Source organism: Indicator indicator, chromosome 7 (assembly GCF_027791375.1).
Source record: "Indicator indicator isolate 239-I01 chromosome 7, UM_Iind_1.1, whole genome shotgun sequence".
Taxonomy (NCBI): Eukaryota; Metazoa; Chordata; class Aves; order Piciformes; family Indicatoridae; genus Indicator; species Indicator indicator.
The window spans coordinates 27830661-27852033 of NC_072016.1; the positions used below are offsets into that span (position 1 = coordinate 27830661).

Genomic DNA, 21373 nt, shown 5'->3' on the forward strand with positions numbered 1-21373 from the left:
GTCCCGTGGGGAGGCGGCCGAGTGGGGCTCGGAGCGGCGGCGGGGTCCGCCCGGCAGTGCCATGGCGGCTCAGTGCGACCCGCTGAGCGGGTACCTGCAACAGCCGCTTTCTGACCCGGGCTCCAACAGCGAGCGCAGCACCGACTCGCCCTTGCCCGGCTCCGAGGAGGACTCAGCCGGCCCGCCGCGACCCCTGCACAGTCCCGAGTGGGGTGAGGAGCGATTCCGGGTGGACAGGAAGAAACTGGAGGCCATGCTCCAAGGTGAGGGCGGGGAGAGGCGACGGCGGTCCCCGGGGGGCGCGGAGCAGCCTGAGTTGGGAGGGAGTCGCATCTCGGGCCCGTCTCAGCTCGGCTTGTCCTGCCTTGCTTTTTCTCGTCGGGCTGAGGAACTTGTCAGCTCCTCCTGCGCCGCGATGGGGCGGCCGCTGGCCGGTTGGGCGCTGGACGCGGCCCTGGGTCGACGGGAGCCCCGCGGGCTGGACCCAGGTTCCTGGGCGCTACCGTGGCCTCCCGGGCCGGGGGGAAGAGTCTCCTTGTTTCACCTCCCCCCGTGGAGCATCGCGGCTCGAGGGCGGGTGACAGAAATACTCCCGTGTCGTAAAGTGTCACTAGGGGCCAGGCCGGCTGGCACTCGGCGCGCTTGGGGGCTGCGCTTTAAAAGTCGAGGTCTCTTAGAAATCCTTCTTTAAAAACGTAGTACCTCCTCAGTGGTAGGGCCGTTGAGGCTTTCGAGGAACAGTCGAGGGCGCCGCGGAACGGGAAGGGAGTATCCAAAGCCGAGCGTCCCGGCCAGAGTAGCGGTGACGGCGCCGGGAGAGCTGACAGCAGCCGCTGTAGCCTTAGAACTTGCTCTGCTTTCTTTCTTTTAGTTGTGGTGGTTGGTTTTTTGGGGGTTTTGTTGGTGGTGGTTTTTTGGTTGTTTTTTTTTTTTCTTTTTTTTCTTGAGGCTACATATTTTCTCCCAGTATGTTTTGAATTATCTAACTCTCAGTGGAAGATGCGTAGGCAAAATACTACAGGAGTAGCAATTGCAGGCTTGGCTGCTAATGAGCAGATGAATAGATTTAAACCAGTTGGGGATGTTGTTGAGTGGGGTGATTATCTGTGCATGTTCTCTACTGTTTGGTCTGAAGGCCCCTGTCTGTTTCAGGTCTTGTGTTGTCAAATTTCAGGATATGTTTGGATCAACAAGGAAGGATGATGGTGATTTCAAAAGCTGCTATTTCCTCTGGGGCTGCTGTTTTGTAAACATTGCATATTGCACTTAACATAGTAACTCAAGTATTTACCTTTTCAAAACAAACCTGACAAATCTGTTACTGTTGTTCATGTGGCACATCACATGTTTATTAACTTACTGGAAACAGTAGGTGCTCGATGCCTGATCATCCCTTGTCACAGCACCTGCCTCTCCCAGCAGTGGGAGGCTTCAGGAGATAAGAGAACAGGAGTGGGTGAGTTGAGTTGGTCACTCAAGAGCTGCGGTTTGACTTACTGACTCCAATGATTGGAATTTATTTAATTGAGATTCTCTCTCCTGGGGGTGAGTTAATCTTTAATTTGCTAATACTTTAGTGGTACTAAAAAAAAAATCTGATTATGTAATGCAGTAAAGAGAAAGGAATTCAGAGACAGCAAGGTATTATAAACAGCAACATCAGAAGTGTCTTAAAACCAAAATTAGGATGTTGAAAAGAAAATGTATTCCTGTGTATGAAGTGGTAGGAAAAAGGGTCAGAAGTTGAAGTGCTGTATAAAAATTGAAGGTTGCCTTAACATTTTCCTCTAGTAGAAAAATTAATTTTCATTTCCTCATCCCATGCACAGTTCTTCCTTTTGCTGCTTGAGGTACTAAGCATGTGAGGGTGAGTAAAGCTCCTAATCAGAATTCAAATACTGTACATACTGTGTCACCCAGTAATAGCCAGTGTCAAGGTGTGAGATATTTTTTCGCCTTTCCTAATTTTTTTTTCTTACTTTCAGATGAGTGTAGTGAAAAGTACATGATTATTAGAGTACAGTGAGTAAATGCAGACAGTGCTGCCTGGTTTTAGATGAGAGATTGCTATATTTCCAGTCTGGAATACACATAATTTGGGTGAGAGTTTGAGGAGTTTTTGCACCAGATACTTTTCTTCACAAAAAGAATGTATCTGTTGAATTTGGTAATAAATGATTTTGTACAGAAATATAAAATTCCTGGCTTATTGGTAATGAAAACCTGTTAAGTAGGAAACCTGAGGCAAACATAATAGCTCTTTGTGTCAGAAAACTGTGAACTGTTTGTTATATATTACTGCTTTCATTTAGTTTCCTTGCCATATTTCACAAGTCTTTATCTCATCTTTTGACTTTCTACAAGAAAGGTTTTACTTATCCTTTTCTGTAGGAGAATATCCTGAGTACTAAGTAGCTCTGCCAGGGTATCACAAAGAGCATCATGAAGCCAGGTCTATAACTGGTACCCAGAAATCTGGAGTTAATTATATTTCTGACTGGAAACAGTATAATATAATGTTGATTTTGTTTTTGTTTCTTTTTTTTTGGTGGGGGGGGGCATTTTTTGGGAGTAGAAACTTTTGACTCCACTAAGTAGCAGTGTGCCATCTCTAGAAACTTGTTAGACAATTTATAGGGTTGTGTTTCCTATGGTTTCTAGTACTAGATCCTTTACTGGAGTTCTTAAAATATGCAGAAATTACATCATGGAAGGGGAGGATCTCTGTAGTCTTAAGTGGTCACAACCAGATTTCTGATTTCCAAAAGTTATCGAACTTTTTTTTTTTAATTCAGACTGGTGTAAATACAGATTCTTGTTCATACTAGGTGCTTTAAGCCTCCTCTTTTGCTCGCTGCTAGGGAGCATGTTTACAGTTGCAAAAGTTACTTCTGAAATGATTAAGACATTTAGGATTTCTTCTTAGTGTTCACCATAGCTTTCCTATATTATGGCAAAGTGAGAATACATCATTTTTAGTTCAGCTTTCTTTAAAGCTAAGTCTGAAACAGCATCTGCTGAAGAAACCTGTCAGGAAATGTTCTCATTCTTGCTGGAGGATCCTGTTTTTTTATTTTTACTAGTAAACATCTGTTGTTTACTGTACTAATGTTGAAATATTAAAATCAGTCAGGGTTAGAAAGGTTATGAAGTTCAGTTGTTTGGCTAGGTGCTTCTGTTACATTGTAAAATTGCTGCTGAATTGTTGTGCTTCTGCCATGGTTATTTTCATCTTTCCTGCACTTGATATTTTGTGGATACTTTCTTGGGGAACACTGACCTCAGCAAGATCCACCTGGGCATAGCAAGTTGTAGATGTCATGATGGGGGACTGAGGTACTTTAACATCAGGTGGAGTCTACAACTGGAGTAAGTGCTGTAGCAAGACACTGAGTACATCTTCTTCTAAAAGGAGTTCATGTGGCTAGCTTGCTACCGGTTGTATTTGAATAAACCAAATCTGAATTGATGTGTCATATAATCTTGACAGATTTGAGAGTGTTTCTGTTGCTTCTACCCACCTTTGAAATGATTGGTTTAGTATTTTTGGTGTTTCAAAGTTTGAAACACTGAAAGTTTGAGTAGCCCTAAGATAAATATGAAATGTAGAGAGAGCTTCTTGGCAATCTTTGCTTTTTCTGATCTGAATATTTTTTTTTCCCTGTGTCCAACTGTTTTTTATGACTTTTTTACTTGGTCATGTATGACTGGAATCATGTTAAATAAGCAAATCTCAGTCATTACAGGGAGGTGTAAGCGATCTTACACTGCATGTCTTCATCAGTTTGTTGGTGAAGAGATCTCTTTAGAAAAAACTTCCCCCCACTGCCCTTGGAAGCATGTTTGAGTAAAATGGATCAGTTATTCTTTTCAGCAGTGCTGAAAGATACGTTTCCTAATAGCCCTAATAGTTATAGATGCTCTGTACAAAACTTGGTGAATGCTCAGGTGATTCAGTGCTGTGGAATCATTTACTTAGTGCATGTTATGATAGCAGCTGAGTATTACTACAAAAAATGCAAAACACTAAACTTAGGAAAGCTGGCCAGAAAGTGAAATCTAACAACTAATGTCACAACAATTAATAGACTTAGACAAGTTGGCCATGAACCTTGAAAAATCCAAAATAAACAAAAGCAACACTATTTTGGTTTTTTTCTCTTGTATGGTGTGTTTTATTCTTGGCTATAAAGCGTTATGCATGTGTGGCGTGTCAAATATTCCTTTTTTCGATGTCATGTCATTTAACAGACATTGAGGATTTTGATGGGATATATGCATAGCACATGCTTCAGTAGTTTGTGACTTTACAATGCACTCTTACACAGCAGTAATTAGGTGAAAACCCAAATCCACATTGGTTTTTAGCAAGAGACTAACTCCAACAGTGGTGTGTGTGCCATATTGTTTGTGGCTCTTTAAAGACAACGTCCCTGTTAGAATTCCATTTTTCTTTGTTCTGTTTTGGTTTTTTTTTAATGAGTCATTTTTCAGTTTGAGGACTTCCTGGGGTCATTTTTATGATGGGATCTGGAACTTTGAGTGATGTGAGTTTTTTTTCCTTGTGAGGTAATTCAGTGTTTGCTTGACTATTAATAAACCAACACATGAAGAAAATCACAGCCTGGCTTGCCTGGGAAACATGTTTTAGTGTTGACCCTTCAGTTGGGGTCAGGGGTTGCCCTGGATCATCTTTGAGGTCTCTTCCAACCAGATCTATTCTGTGATTCTGAAACTCTGAGAAGTACTCAGCACCACAAGCACCCTGTTTGTTGTTGAGCTCATCTTGCAGAGCAGGTTATGTTGATACTGTATGGGAATCATGGAAAACATCAGTGCCCTGTGCTGACTGCGACTAGTGCCTTCATATGTTAACTGGAGTAGGTCGGAACTATAGGGGTCATGTCAGTCTTAATTTACATGATGTAGACTTGATTTATAAAAAACTTAGAATGGCTTAGTTTGGAAGGGACCTCAGACATCACAGAATGTTAGAGGTTGGAAGTGACTTCAAAAGATCTACTCCAAACCACCTGCCAAGGGTAGGGACACCTCTCAACTAGACTTGGTTGCCCAAGACCTCATGCAGTGTGGCCTTAAACACCTCCAGGGATAAGGCATCCACAGCCACTCTGGGCAATGTAAATAATAAAAGATCGCCTATTTTTGAGGCAGTAAGGATAGATCTAGCATGAACAGTTAGTACAAGCAACTCATTTGAGTACCCTTGTGCAAGTTTTCCTGCTGCCATTGCAGTGTTGACTGAGCACTCAAAAGTGTGTTTTGCCTGTAACAAGCAGTTAGAAAAATGATCAACTAGTAGTTTTTTTGTCAAAAGAAGCACCACTTCTCTTAGAGGGATGTGTCATACATACATACTTGGATAACTTTTATTTTTTTCTCAGTTTAACCTAGGCTGAGCTTAACTTGCTGTGAAGCTACTGAAAATGAATTAGTTCCTTTGCCTAAAAGTCACCTTTGAGGCTGTAGCCCAGTCTTAAGACTCTACTTATGCAGTATGCATTTTTGATCCTTGGAAGTATAACCAATTGATTTTGCTTGCTGATCGATCAAGTGAAACTTACTGTATTTAAATTTTCCCTACCTAATTCATCACTATGTGGAAAAGTGTACTTTTAATACTTAGACTTCTTTACTACTTTGTTTCAACTATAGAGAATGATAAATTTACAAGTGTGACAAGCAGTGTTTGAGGGGGCACGGAGGAAAAAAAACACTTATATTTGAATATACTAAAGAAGATAGAGATGTTATAGAAAACATGGGCCTCTGCTGAGACTTTTCTTCAAACAATGATTTTATTAGAGGCTAAGCCCTGAAGACATGAATTAATAAGATACTGAGCGAGTTAGCTGCTTAATAGGCAACTGTAACTGAAATTGAATGGTCCTGACTGTGATGGCTTCTCTGTAGGGATGGCAAGCTCTGTGTTAAATTTATGTTGGGTTTTTATGTTTAAATGGCTAAGCAGGGCTCTTATGGATGTTTGTGTGTGTGTGGTAGTGGCAGAAATCTGTGTAATAAAACTAAATGTAGTATGATCCTTCAAATAATTAGTGTATCTCAGTTGCAACTGGAGTTACAAGTACTCAGCGGTGGTGTGTTTTACTTCTGTTTCAAGTTCCTGCGTCCCTGTTGGAGCTCTAAGAGAAATGAACTATGTATTTTCTTTGACAAGACTACAACTATATTTGTAGGTCCTAAATACTGTCCCCTCGCCTAGGGGGGAAAAAAGTGTGGTGGATGTTTTTGGTGGTGTGGTTTGTTTTGTTGTTTTTTTTTTTTCCTACTAAATTGTGAGATTTCTGTTGGTGGTTTTCATTTTATTTTTGTTCTTTGCAGTGTATCAGCATAACCTGGACAAGGACATAGTTGTGGGGAAACTGGAACCTTTCTAATAGCATTTACATTTGGTGTTTAACTTGCATTAGCAAGGAAAAAAAATACCAAGTTCTTTGTCAAGTTTTCAAATCCCTAAAGTGCTGAATAGTCTATTTCTACAAAAATAAATATGAAATGTATTTGTATGACTTGTAGTTTAAAAATGTTCTTGCATTCCACTGTTAACAATCGTAATAATACCACTTTCTCAAGTTTCAGTGTTTTTTAAGTAGTACAACGGGCTATCATGGTTTGGCATGAACTGCTAAGTTAAGTATTGCTGGCTTGCACATTCCTGTTGGTTATATTGTAATCTTAACCTCCATTGGAAAATATGTCTTATTTTGAGTACTTTCTTCAGACTTTGGGCTTTCTGCCTGTCAAACAATGAAACATACTAGTTGTCTTTAATTTCAGACCTCTGTGTTCAACTAGTAGTTTTTTTATTAGGGTTTTTTAATACCCTTTACTGTGAGACTCAGTAATGACTTTAATGAACTTTGAGCATAAAATCTGAGTGCACATGAATTGGAGCACAGATAGCTTATTAATTGTGTGTACTTCTTGTAGGAGAAAGACTGAGTGCTTCATAAGGATTTCTTCTTTAAGATGCTACTAGTTTATTAGTGGTGGTTTTAAAAGGAATTTCATGTCTATTTGAAACATCTGCAACTTTTGTTCAATGTCTATTTTATGACAAAGCTTTCTTGTCATTCCTTTTAATTGGAATAGGAATACATATTTTTCAAACACCTGTATCCTGTTAAAGGCACATTGATGTTGTAAGGGAATGCATGAGTGATAGCAGCCCTCTGCAGGTCTCTCTGTGTGGAGTTGTTGGAGTATCGTAATGCTCATAGAAAACACAGACCCTGTATCCTTTTTCTTTTTATCTGTCAAGCTAATAGAGCCTGAGAAATCAAGAGTACAAGAATATTCAGCTTATGTGAAAGTTCAGGTTTTGGGTACTAGGGTGAAAAAGCTTCTGAAGTCTATTTGAGAAGAGATTCATAGAGTCATAGAAAGGTTTAGGTTGGAAGTGACCTTAAAGATGATCCAGTTCCAACCTCCCTGCCATGGGCAGGGACACCTTCCACTACCCCAGGTCATTCAATGCCTCATCCAGTCTGACCTTGTGACTCCCTGGGCAACCTATTCCAGCATTCCACCATCCTCACTGTAAAAAATTTCTTCCTAGTATGCAGTCTATATCTGCCCTCCTCAAGCTTCAATCCGTTCCCTCTCATCCTATCACTACAAGCCATGTGAAAAGTCCCTTCCTGGCTTTCTTGTAGGCCCCTTTCAGGTACTGGAAGGCTGCTCTAAGATCTCCCTGGAGCCTTGTCTTGTCCAGGCTGACCAGCCCCAACTCTCTCAGCCTCTCCCCAGCCCTTTGATCATCTTTGTGGCCTCCTCTGGATCTGCTCCAGCACTTGGATGTCCCTCTTATGCTTGGGATGCGAGAACTGGATGCCGTATTCCAGGCAGGATCTCACCAGAGCAGGGGGACAAATCACCTGTCTCATCCTTCTGGTCACACTTTTTTGATACAGCCCAGGACATGGTTGCCTTCTGGGCTGCTTGTGCACATTACTGGCTCGTTATTGAGTTTTTCATCACCTGACACACCCAGGTGCCTGTAATGGGTAGGGGATTTATAACAAATACAGAACAGAGATAAGAGTAGGTGTCTGAATGGGCAAGTCACTTGCCAAGTAGCATAGCTATGTTTAATTTCAATCCTGTAGCCCAGATTCCATGGAGAGAGAGAGATGTGGTAACATCAGTTTGCCCTAGTCATTAGGGTGGCTGTATAGTTCTGTAGCACCGAAGTCAGGAAGGCCCTGGAAGAGCCATGTGCCTACAGGACAGTTATAGGAGAAGCTCTTGTACCTGCTCTGGGAAATCCACTCAAGTGAGTATGTCTGTGAAGTGCCTGATGCAAATGCAAGTTGCATAGGTATCAGGCAGGTGGAACTGGAGGTCTGCATGCAGTTGCAGGGCTATCTGAGGTTGCAGAGGTGAGATAGCTCTTGGGACTGGCATCCTTCAGTCACTGGATACAGACATTTTAGGATGGAGAGGCTGGAATGCTGACGAGGTAGAATTGCCTTTTCATATGAGAGAGCAGAGGGTTGCAGGGAGCTCTGCCTTGGGCAGGGGATGAGCCACGTGTGGAAGGACAAGTCAGGATTATTGGGTAGACCAATCTGGATGGTGTTATGAGTGTTTGCTGCAGACCATCTGATTAGGAAGAAGCAGCAGATGAGGTGGTCTTCAAACAACTGGAAGTGGCCTCGTGTTTACAGGTTTTGAATCCCATGGATGGGTTTAATTACTTTGCTCTCTACTGAATGAACAGCACATCAGGGTACAAGCAAATAAGTTTCAAAGATAGATAATCAAGGCAGTGACAACAGAAAATACTCTGCTGGACTTAGTACTTGCAAGTGAGGAAAAACTGATCAGATATGTGAAGAGTGGAGGCAGCCAGGAGGGACCTCTACAGGCTGGGGAAATGGCTGAAAATAAATGTCATGAAGTTCAACAAAAGGAAATACAAATTTCTGCACTGGAGGGGGAATTACCTGATAGATACCATCACAGGTTTGAGACAACAAACTGGAGAGCAGCATCCTAATGGACAAGTTGGTCACAAGTAAGACATCAGTGTGGCCTTGTGACAAATAGGTCCAACAGCGTTCTGGGCTACATGAGGAAGAGTGCCAGCAGGTTGAGGGTGGTAATTCTTGCTTGCTTCACAGCCCTGGTGAGACACATGAGGAGTGCTGTGTCCACATCTGGATCCCCTACTGCAAGAGAGACCTGGACGTACTGTAGCAAGTCCAGCAAAGGGCCACAAAGTTACTGGGGGAGTGGAGAATCTGATGTAGAAGAGGAGGCTGAGCCACCTGGGACTTTTTAGCTTTAATCTTGAGAAGACACAGAGAAGACCTTATTAATTTTGTGTGTGTATGCCAGGGAGTATTGGCAGATGGAGTCAGACTCTTCTCAGTGATACCTAGTGAGAAGATCAGGCAGATTTTAATTTTGTGACTTTTCTGTTTTGTGAAAGAAACCATCTATAAAAGCTGGAGAGTTGTCATTTTTGCAGTGTTCGTTGCTGAGGTGAGATCACTAATGTCTCTTTTTTTGGACAGCAAAGGAATCAAAACTTCATGTGAATTTTACATTTTGGGTTATAATTCAATACTAGATTTAGTGTTTTGATATTTGAGCATAATATGATATATTGAATAAGACTGTAAATATGCATTTTTACATGTAGTACTAGTATAAGAAGTGTCACTTTGCAGCCGGAGCTGTGCTCCAGGGTTGATTAAAATTGTGACTGAGCATAGGGGTCAGTTTGCTGTCCCTGGGGCAGTAAGAAGCATCTGCTGGGAAAAAGTCCATCTGTACATCCCACCTTCAAAAGCCCTGGTATGATTCCAATTTATTTAACTTCAGATTTCTTATGCATGATTCCTAATGCTTTTCAGCATCCTGTGAGGGAAACTTAACTTTTGATTTCTTCATTGGTATTTTATTTGGGCCACCTTTTGCATTTTTAGGCTGTGATTCCCTTGAACAGGTGAAAAAAGTCACTAATACTTCTAAAATTTTTATTCGTGTACTATTTTAGTGGTGTTACTGCTGTTCTTTAGATTTGTCATAATTTATGATGGCTCCAAAATATAGGCTAATAGTCATCTTTAATACTGTTCCCAAGGTTTTTTGTTGTTGTTTTTTTTGTGTGTGTGATGCAGTTCTACAGGCCAGCTGCTGACTACTGGCCTTTGCATGGTAGATGTTGTTTCATGAACAGCGATGGTCAAAATGTTGGACCAGCTGACATCTTCCTTCTTTCACCTGCTTTTTATTTTAACTCTTGTAACATCTCTTGTGCCAAAGCTGTATCCTGTCTTGATTCCTTAAATATATATTGACCAAAAAACCTAAATATTTTGGCTAGACTGCAGCAAGCAACACTTGGAACAAGTGTCCAACGCATTTCATATTTCATTTGCTTGCACCAAGCTGACTGATGCAGTCTTGGGTTTATATGAGGTGATGATACATGGTGACTGCACTGTGGGGCTGGCAGCAGTGTGTGCATGGTAGCTGAGTCCATACCCTAGGTCTGTGGTGTGTGAGGATGAGTCTGGTTGATGGGGAGGTGGTGGTACTGGGAAGGGTGCTAGTGCCTAAGTTCCCACAGCCCCCAGGGGCAGATGGTGTCTGGGACAGGCAGTTCCTGCTAGGGCAGGTCTTGCTATGTACCTTGTAGCCTGTTCTTGTCCACACGAGGGGTGCTGTGTTTGGCTGCTGATTGCAGTCTCGTAGGGATGGTCAGGCTCGTGGGGGGTCCTGGCAGGAAGGGGCCTGCAGCCTGACTGGGTGAATTGCAACACAGCTCTCCTGTGGCAATATGTTGAGTGCTGCTGCTCTTCTGTCTTCAAACAGCTGTTAAAATTAACATTGTTGCACAAGGATGTGATTATCTCTGGTAGCTATGTGTGCTGCTTAACTACCTGAGCATGAAGTAAAGCTCAAGGATTTGCTTACAGGAACTGGATAAACTAACTGCAGTGGCCAAGCAGGGGGAGTTGACTGCAGGTTGGAGTGACCTTGCTAGTTCAAAGGGTGTAATTCGTGTACTCGATGCTGTGTCCTCCTGAGCTTGACATTCTTACTGGTGGCAAGTTAGGAAGTTGTGAAAGCAGGCCTCTCTAATGCAGCTTAGATTGAAGCGCAGCAATATTATCTCAATCCATTGAATTCTTTTGTATAAATCACAGAAGAATTTGTTGCTCAATGTACCCTTCCTGAAGTGTCTTCCTTGTGCATGTGAGTGAGAACTGGCAGGAGATAGCTTGTCCTTTAAATTCCTTTTCTTTCAAGGGTAGGGGTGTTTTAAAAATGTTTATAAATGTATCACTTGTGACAAGAAAGACAGTAATATGTGTTCATTTAAAAGGCACCAGATTTCCAGTCATTCTGACTACCTCCCAAGCAGCTAGCTTCCAGCAACAGTCTTTTGAATTTGACATCTGAAGATCAACAGTTTCCTAAATGCTGTGGGATAAAGCTACTCTTTTTAATGCTTAGTTGTTTCTCTTTTTAAAGTTACCAAGGTTAGTATCCCCTGGATTGTAAAGATCATATTTTGACCTGTTTTATTAAAGGCTAAGGACTCTTGGAGCACACTGGTCACTTGGGAGGATGCTTGACAAGACATACTCAATCTACAATCAGCTGAAAATTTTTTAAGATGTATTTAGCATGTGATAAGTGGCATGTGTGTATGGTTTAGCTGTTATACCATCTGTAGAGAAGAGCAAATGCAGCCCAGTAGAAAATTTACTGGACTAGGAGCGATACCCTCCACTGATCTGCTCTGAAACACTGATTAAATTGCTTTTCTTTGCCACATCTGATTTGGCAGTTGAGTCATTTTCCAAAGGTAGAAAGCTGGTCAGTGTGGTGCCAGCCACAGCATGGCTTCAAATTCTGTGTTCCTCTGCAATACACCAGGTTGCTATAAACCTTGAGAAAAGCATTCCTTGTGTAGAAAACTTGATAAACCTATATGGAGAATCTTTCTGGAGAATCTTTCTCTCAAGTATTAAGAAAATAGACACTCCCCATTCCTTTTATGATTTTTTTTTTGTCTGTTGGGAATGTGTAGATGCAACTGAGGCATGAAGTGGCTGTTTTCCGTTTACCCAAGTTCTGTGCAGGAGGCTTTGCAGGTCTTGGTTCCGTTTTCTGCTGAAAGAGTGATCTGAATCAGGTCTGTATGAATTGGTTTTGAGGAAAAAGAAGCAGTAATCTTTGTTTTTCCACAATTATTGTGAGGCTCGCACTGTATGGATAGTGCAGAATTTTCTTGTAACGCTGTAGCTTTTATAGGTACTTGCCCTGGTCCTGTCCCACAGGAAGGATTGTCTTTTTTTTTTTTTGTGTGTGGGTCTGCCCAATCTTTTATTTAAGAGGCTGTGGGATGGGGAATATTTTAGGTCTTTCAGTCCTTCTTTGAAGCTTTTTGACTTGCAAAGATAACTTATTAAGAGTTACAAAGCTACAGGTGTTTTTCTGTCTAGATCCTAGACAGAACTTCTGAAAGGAAAAATAATAAATAAAAATGAATGCCAAGAAAGAAAAAATGAGCCATCATTCAAGTGAAATAAGTATCTAATTTTAATGTGGGTATTTCAAAACCAGATTGAGCTGTGTTATTTCTTACTTAGTACCAAGTATCTGTAAAAGCTAAATTTGTTGCCTGTATTAGCAGTGAGACGACTAGCAGAATAAAACCAAAATGTTCTTCTGCTTGTGGCATAGGTCAGATCTTCGTCTTTGTCTGGTTAAACTTGATTCTTGGAAAGGAATTGTGCTTTATTTCCCTGTGAATAAAACTTGTAATGTTTTTGTAGTAATGGTCAGCTGAATGGTTTATAATAGGACACATCTGAAAATTGTCATCAAGCTAAGTAAGTCTGTTGTGAAAGAGTCAGTGTTAATAGATAATTTGAGGTAGAAATTGGTAATAGTAATGATTTACCCTTTTTATTTTCAAGTGACATTTCAGTTCTTTTGAACATACGTGTGTGATTTTTTTTTTTTCTTAAGGTAATATGTGCGTACCCAAACTGTCTATTTTATGATCTATCTTGCTATGGAGTATCAATATTTAAAACTTGATAAAGCTTCATGGTGAGGTTACCAGGTGTTTTAAAATGCTTAATGTGTGTTCACCATTTCCTTTTTTGTTCATAAAATTATTCTACTGACAAGTGATGATTCTCTTTTCCTTCAAATTTGCTGTTTTCCCTGTTGCCAATAACCTTGTGTGATTGGAGGGCTTTGATTATATCTATTTATTGGCTCTGTTTGTTCAGACTATGCCAGCAATAAATTTTGAGTTGAACATGCTGGATTGGTAACTTAAGACTGAGCATGTTGAGAAACGTGAAAAATTAAATTCATAATTCCAAAATAAATATTAGGTCAATTAAATGATGCAGTGAAGCATTTCTCTGTTAAAAGAAAGCTCTAACAGATTCGTGTTTTCTAAGATATTCCCCATAACCTCTATGGTAACCTGATTGAATTGCTTGAGGGGCATATAAACTGCATTCAGTGAACTGTTTGCAGTATTATTAATTAAACTAGAAGCTAAGGTAAGGAAGCTCCTGTGCAGAACATTACACGGTGCTGCAAAAGTCACAATGAGCAAAATCTTAATTGCTTAGTGAAAGAAAAGGTGCTTAAAATCATTTATTGGTGTATAATACATAGACCATTTGACAATTCTATTATATGAGTTCGAAGGGACTCCAAGGTCATCTGGTTCAATCCCCTCTGCAGTAAGCAGGGGCATATTTGTTATTCAAATACATGAAGGATACATATGTATGTCAGCCTTACTGCAGTATAGAAATACTTAATTTCATCATCTACTTAAAGGAATATAAGATTTGGGCTCCCTTTTTCTGAATGTGGAAGTGCATCTGTGGCAGACAAGTTCTATAGAGTGGTGAAATAATAAATTATGTCAAATCTTCGTTTATGTGTGGTTAGAGCAGTTCAAATAGCATTGCTTTAAGGAGTCTGGGTATAGAACACATTATTAAAATATTGTTCCATATAGTGGGAAAGAAAGTTGGTACTTCAGTAAAACAAATAAGTGCTGGTTTTCCTGGGTAAATTTACTTCTAGAGTGTGTGTAAAACAGCGGAGAAGAGAGAATCTGTTTCTAATCTATTCCATGTGCAGAAACAGTGAATAAATTTGATCAAATCTTTAGTCCTTTAAGAATTCCTTTTTGAAATATGAACGTATCCTGCTGAATTTTCTTTTCTCCCTCTGTGTGGAAGACATTACCATCATTAGAGTCCAGAATACATGGATTCTCAATGTCTGTGACATTTTTAAATGCATTGAACAATTGAACATGTAAGGATGTTTTCTGGGTTGCTTAGCAGCAGTCAGGTTTTTTACTTTAAGTGGCCTTCAGTGACATCTTTAGATTGTTCAGGGATTTGGCAGAAAAAAAGTAATTCCAATGTCTGAAGCATGAGGAATCGTTTAAGCCATGAAAAAAAAAAGTAGGCTTGACGTCTTGTAAAGTTTTCTTTGTATTTAAACTTTATATTTTGTGTTTTTGTAAATGTTTGGGAGAAGTGAGTGCTAGAAGAGTCTTCTGTTCTATGTTACATGAAGTTTTCAGTTATTTACCATCTGAAAGACACAAACGTTGGTTACAGGCCACTTGTATCTGAATTAAGCTTTTAAAAATCAGGATATATCTGCTTGGCAGTATATTTCACATAACTAACAATACTCATATATGTTTTGAATTGAGAATATAATTCAAACCAACTGAGATGTAAAATATTAGATATACTTTTCCTTATGTATTATCAAATGCATATTTGCAAGAATCTTTTGGGTGGGTCTCCTGTATCACTGCAGAGCTTGTCTTGGACCTGCCTTCCGCTCTCTTGAATAGTCAGCAGAGAGTTTGAGAGTAGTTTTAATACCTGTTAAAGCGTTATATGCTGTCAGCTTCATGCTGTGGCTCCCCGCTGACTTAGGGTGCTTCCCTGGTACCTTCTTTACGTTGCATGAATTAAAGGAGGGTTCATCCCCCAAGCTGAGTAGTCCCTCAGATCTAGGGGGAGCTTGCTGCTGGACTGAGTAAGGCGTGGGAGAAGCAAGTGGCAGTGTTCAAGATTTACATAGCTGCCAGTGGTAGTTAGCCAGGCCAGAGTTCTAGAAGAAGACTGTAAAGGCCAAGTTTTTCAGATGAATAGGAAATACTTTTGAAGTGGGAAATCTTGAGAGTCAAAAGGCAGAGACATGAGTAAGAGGATTATAGAAGTCTAGTAGCTTTGGATGTGCACAGGAAAGATTTCCCTGTGTGTTGCACAGCAGCAGATGTGCTGGTCCAAGAGGGGATTCTTCGGCACTTCTGTTCAGTTTCTCTTCCACTCTCTTTCTGTTTGTGGTGTTTTATGAGAGGAGAGGAGGAGAAACCACTCACCAGCTCTGTCCTGCCTCCTTCCAGCAGTGTGATGAATCAAGATTAACTGGAGCACATTCAGCGTTTTTGCAGCTGGTACGCAGACTTGGGGCTGTTTACTGCTTCATGCAAGCGAGAGCAGGCTAAAGGCAGGCATGGGGAACTGGCAACCTGCAGCAGTCAAATGAACGTGCAACTTTCTTCCTTCTTTTCCTATCCTGGCCTTAGAGAGAGAGAAAAGCTTTGGTGAACACAAGTGTTTGCGTAGGATTTCGTGTAAATACTGATTTTAATACTACTTACCTACCTAGTTTGGCTGTTCATGAGCTTCAACTTATTGAATGTAAAGTGATAGTACATTTTCTATAACAGAAGAGATAAGAGCTTGTTTAGGAGGATGGCACCTTATTTTAGCAAGTTACATAATAACTTAATTCAGGTTGTTTTTTGTTGTTGGTTTTCATTAGTGGTTTGGGGTTTTTTCATGTTCTCTAATGACTAGTACTTTCTTCTGTAAATGCTGGTTGTTGCCCCAGATGGACTGCAGATCAGAATTAGTATGTTACCAGCTTCTTTTGTTCAAATGCAGGCTGTTTTGTCACTTTCAGGCACAATATATTAATTACTGCAAAACAGTGGTTTGCAGCTGACTGAGCACCCACACTGAATGCATTAGGGATTGTGCATGAGCTGGCTCCCTGATGCTATTTCTCTAGCAATGTAAGAAGAGATTACTGGAGAAGCCTCTCTGTGTGGTCAAGTGAGCTCAAGCAGACACAGGTGGAACTGGTAAGTTTCTCTCTATGACAGCTTAGGCAACAGAAGCCAATTTGTTGTGTTGTGTTTGGTGTGGGTTTTTTAAGGGGAAAAAAAGTTTCTTCTGACACCTTAAATTTGGTGATTATTTTTCAGCAAGTTACAGAAAAGGTTTGTATCAACTTCTACGAACTGGTTTTGCCAGGGTTGTAGGTTTATGGTAGCTGAGCTGCCTCATGATTTCAGAGTAGCAATCAAGAGAACTGAGAAGTATTTTATGGCTAAAACAGTTGAGCTCTAACAGGAAACCTGAATTTAACCAAAATCAAACGGAAAAGAAAATATGCTACCAGGAAATGTAGCTTTTTTGACAGTCCTAATAATAGGGGCATGTGAATTCTAGAAATGGAGTAAACCATCCAAACCTTCACCTCTTCATTTAATTTTTTGTTTGTTTGTTAGTTTTGTTATGATACATGACTGAAAGTTACATTGACTTTGAGAAGCTTCTGAGCTTTGCTGACTTCTGTTCTGGCTGTTCCAATGTTGTCCCCTCTATGTAAAGACAGCTTTGGGAAATTTGCTGTGTCTGTGGAAAAAGAATAATTTATAAACTTACATGCTTGACCTTGCAGACCAATCTACTAGTCTCCCCACAGTTTATTTAGTCTTAATTATATGCACTGCTTCGTTGCTTTCAATAACATGCTGAAGAAAGCATGCTGTAGCCAAATTCTGATTTGAAAGGATAACCCAAGTAATTGAAGTAGCATTGCTAAAAACATCATAAAAGAAGCAGCTTAAAAGCATAAATTAAGTGATAAAGTCTTTGTGAAGTAGAGAACACAGTGCTGTCATGTTTATCTCAAGAACAGACCGTAAAAGAAATTATTCTTCAGATAATTAAACTATGTCAAGTGTGAAGATTAGAGCTGTATCTGATGTGCTATGTACTCGTGCTATTGTGTGCAGTTGATGGTTCACAGAATGTTAGGGGTTGCAAGGGACCTCGAAAGATCATCCAATCCAACTCCCCTAGTCAACTAGACTAGATCACACAGGAAAACATCCAGGTGGGCTTTTAATGTCTCCAAAAAAGGAGGCTCTACAACTTCCCTGGGCAGCCTGTTCAGTGTCCTGTCACCCTCACAGTGAACAAGTTTTTCCTTACGTTCGTGTGGAACCTCCTCTACTCCAACTTGCATCCATTACCCTTTGTCATGTCTTTGGCCATTACTGAAAAGAGCCTGGCTCTGTCCTTCTGATACTTGCCCTTCAGCCCTGCACATTTTTATAAACATGAATGAGGTCACCCTCAGTCTCCTCTTCTCCATGCTCTTATGGGATGGCATTCTGAATCTTGGTGTGGTGTTCGAGTTGTTTTGGGGGTGTTGTTTTGTCTGGGAAGGTAAGGTTTTATTCATGCATAGAAATAGATTTGATACAAAATCAGTTGGAGGCTTTAACTGAGAAATGGGGAAAATTCTAGTAAGACCTAGTTAAATGAAGTCAATAGTAGGTGGCTTTACTTGATGCTTATCATGTGTGGCTAGAGCTGTATTTGTCATTTTTCTGGAGTAGGCATAATGTGGTTGTATGCTGCGTATTATAAATGGACATTTCCACTTCAGGGAGGATTTTTCTGAACTTACAGTATGACAGCAGAGCTGAGCATCTGCTCTGCTGATAAAAGCTCCCTCACCAGTGACTTGTCCTTTTCCTTTCCTAATGCCATGGTGGTTTAAGATGACCAAATGAGGACTCTTTTAAGAATTCAAGACCTAATTTCTATGCAGATACCACGTGCAAGTGGCAGTTTCTAGTATAATGCATATACAAAAAAGCTCTGCTAGTATAATTTACCCTGTTACTGATCTCCTTCCTCTTCAAGTGCAGCTTTGAGATACTCTTTACTCTGCTTAAAGACTCAATCAGTAGGGCAACTAGAGTGGCAAGTCTCCCTTTCTGCTTAGTTTTAATGTTTATCCTTTTAACTGCGTGGAGAATGCTTTTTTATTTTTTTGTTAGCTGGTTAGCATTGCACAAAACTGTAGTTCACGTTGTGGAACATCTTGAAGTCTGCATTATTGTAATGGAAGAGGAATGTTAGGAATCTTTTGTGGACAACTTTTTTACCACAGAGCTTTCTGTTGTCCTTATGGCAAAGAGCAAGGGCTATAATTGCTTGTTTAATTTTCTGTTCCATAATAGTAGTCTTTTTCTGATGTAAGGGCTCTTTGATCTACGTAATGGAAGACTTAAATTTTGAAGTGTTTGCTCATTGTGTTCTTGCCTGTTTGCATTGCAATTAGGTATTGAAAAATCATGAGGCTTAAAATAGTCATCAGAACAAAAATGAGACTGAGTTATATCTTCATTAGTGATATCAACAGCTGATGTCACCCTCAAGATTGATGTCACCATCAGCAAATCTGCACATGATACCAAGCAGAGTGGTGCAGTTAATAAGTGTGAAGGATGGAATGCTCTCTGGAGGGACCTGAACAGGCTTGGAGAGGTGGGCTGAGGACAATCTCATGAGGTTACATAAAGCAAAGCGTAAGGTCCTGCACCTAGGTTGAGGCAATCAGTCCAGGCTGGGGGATGATAAAATTGAGAGCAGCTCTGCAGAAAAAGACATGGGTACTGGTGAACAAGAAGGTAGACGTGAGCCAACGATGTGCACTTACAGCCCAGAAGGCCAGTGATATCCTGGGCCACATCAAAACAAGCATGGGCAGCAGGTCAAGAAAGGTGATTCTGCCCCTTTGCTGTGCACTTGAGACATCACCTGGAGTACTACATGCAGCTCTGGTGCCCCCAGCACAAGAGAGACATTGAACTGATGGAGCAGGTCCAGAGGAGGCCACAAAAATCATCAGGGGGTTGGAGCACCTCTGCTGCAAGGACAGACTAAGTAGGCTGGAGTTGTTCAGCCTGGAGAAGAGAAGCCCCTAGGGAGGCCTAATAACAGCCATTTAGTACCTGAAGGGGCCTAAAAGGAGGCTGCAGAGGGACTATTTACAAATGCCTGGAGTGTTAGGACAAGGGGCAATGGTTTGAAATTAGAGAAGAGTAAATTTAGGTTGGATGTTAGGAACAAGTTCTTTCCCATGAAGGTGGTGGAACACTGAAACAGGTTGTCCAGGGAGGTAGTTGGGGCTCTGTCCCTGGAGATGGCGAGTCCTGAGAATTCTCTGAGCAGCCTGATGTATTGGAGGATGTCCCTGCTGAGTGCAGGGGTGTTGGACTAGATGGCCTCTGGAGGTCCCTTCCAACCCAAAAGCATTCTAGGATTCCATAGCACATCTACGTTTCAGGTAAACTGTGTACTTTGTTATTGGGGTTTTATATTCCTGCTATTTAACGTTTATCATCATCCTGTATTACTCGCTTAATACGGACTTCGGACAACGAAAACCTGCAGCACTTTTTTCCTATGTTTATTGATTAAAACTGATGAAGAACTAGAACAAGGCATTGCTTAATTTTTTTAGTACTTTAAAAAGTCAACTATGTGCTAGTGTTTAGGGGTGACATTAGCCAAATACAAGCACATTGGTTAGTACTGCTTATCTGTATTCTGAGGTGGTGGTGGTAATTTCTCACCAAAAAACACAGCTGAGATCCCCTTGGCTGTCAAGTGGCAAAGATGCCATTGCATTTTTTTAAGTTTATCCAAACTAAGTACTTAAAGCTTGTTTTATCATCAGTTCTTTTGAACATAAAATGCTGATGTTGCTCCTTTTTGGCTATTTTAAACAAGGATATTGTAATTTTTTAAAATGATGGTTAAGTTGTCCCTTTGACACAAGCCTGACCCCAGTACATGCTTATGTCTGGGAATGCTGACTTTGAGCTACTTCACCCTGTTCTCAGGTGGACTGTATTTCTTGGGGAAGGTTTGTGGTTCAGGGAACTTGCTCCATTTGAAACAGAGCTGTTGTTGAAATACAAATTGTGTATTCATACAATGTTCCTGTTTGCCGACATATCAACTACAGATATGACTAATACACATTATGAACCAATTTGTTTGTGTAACTCAATTGAAAATAATTTATATACTTCCTTATGTTTTACATTTTGTAAATCAAACTCAGTTGGGCACTTCTCAGGAGCAAATGTGGTTCTATAAATAAAGGAGTCCTTTTTCTCATACTACCTATCTCTCTTGTTCCTAGATAGAATTACTCTCAAGAGTGCTTCCTGATTATGGCTGTTTGCTGTGCTACTTTGCAAAAGACTTTCAAATAAAATGTTTCTTTTGTCAGGCTTACTTGATATTTAAGTTGATGTTTTAGGCTAGTTATTTTTTTATCTTTCAAAGTTTTAAAATAACTTCATTGATACATGTTCTTGTTAAATAAAAACATGCTTTCCTGTAGTTAACAGTCTAACATCTGCTGCTATAGCAATCTAATCTGTACATGTTCTTGGATAACTCAAGGTTATTTTTTTTTGCTTTTGTCTCAACAAGTGGCCTTGATTTTGGTTTTATTCAGTATCAAGCCTTCTGTGACATTCTTCTTGATTATAAAATACATTGTAAAAAAGGCTTTTGTACTGTTAGCTCACCTTCAGCAGTTAGACCTGGATGTGTGTTGATTACTTCACTTATGACTACTGCAAATTGGCAGGTAACAAGGCAAATAACAATGTTTTAAAATTGATTGGATTTTTCTCATTGGTTCACTGACATTCCTTCCAAATTAGTGAGATTTCCATGTCCCTTGGAAAGCAAGTGTTTTGGCAAAAGCTTCACGCAGGCATGAAACACGTGGGTAATATTGATAAAAACAGGGATGTTTTGCAAGTATGACGTGCTGGGAGATGTTGCACAATGAGTCCGTAGGTGGTGATGTCATTCTCCTTTCAGTGATTGAGAATTACGGATTTTGTATTTGCCACCCCATCACTTAAAATCTACTCATAACTTGAGAACTCTATAAGCCTTATTAATTATTATGCAGTGTATTGCAGTCTGTCTTGGAGTGTTGCTTTAGAATAGGTTGATAGGCTTCCTGACTAATGAGGTACTTACCACTGTAGTTGAGACTCTCTAAACATTTTGCTTTAGTACTGATTGTGCATAGAAAAGAAAAATGTAAATATAGAGTTTAGGTGTGCTGCTTATGCTGGTAAACGTCATGTTGGGATAAGCTAAATGTTTGCTGTGATGCT

The 21373-nt window shown here is 40.4% G+C and overlaps 1 protein-coding gene across 1 annotated transcript in view; it reads left to right on the forward strand.

Moving 5' to 3' along the window:
- The first annotated feature begins 61 nt into the window (after positions 1 to 61).
- BICC1 (BicC family RNA binding protein 1) overlaps positions 62 to 21373 on the forward strand; it is a 107175-nt gene continuing 85863 nt past the window's right edge. Inside the window, exon 1 of the mRNA XM_054382460.1 lies at positions 62 to 263. Within this exon, the coding sequence (XP_054238435.1) occupies positions 62 to 263 (202 nt within the window). The remainder of the gene's footprint in view (positions 264 to 21373) is intronic.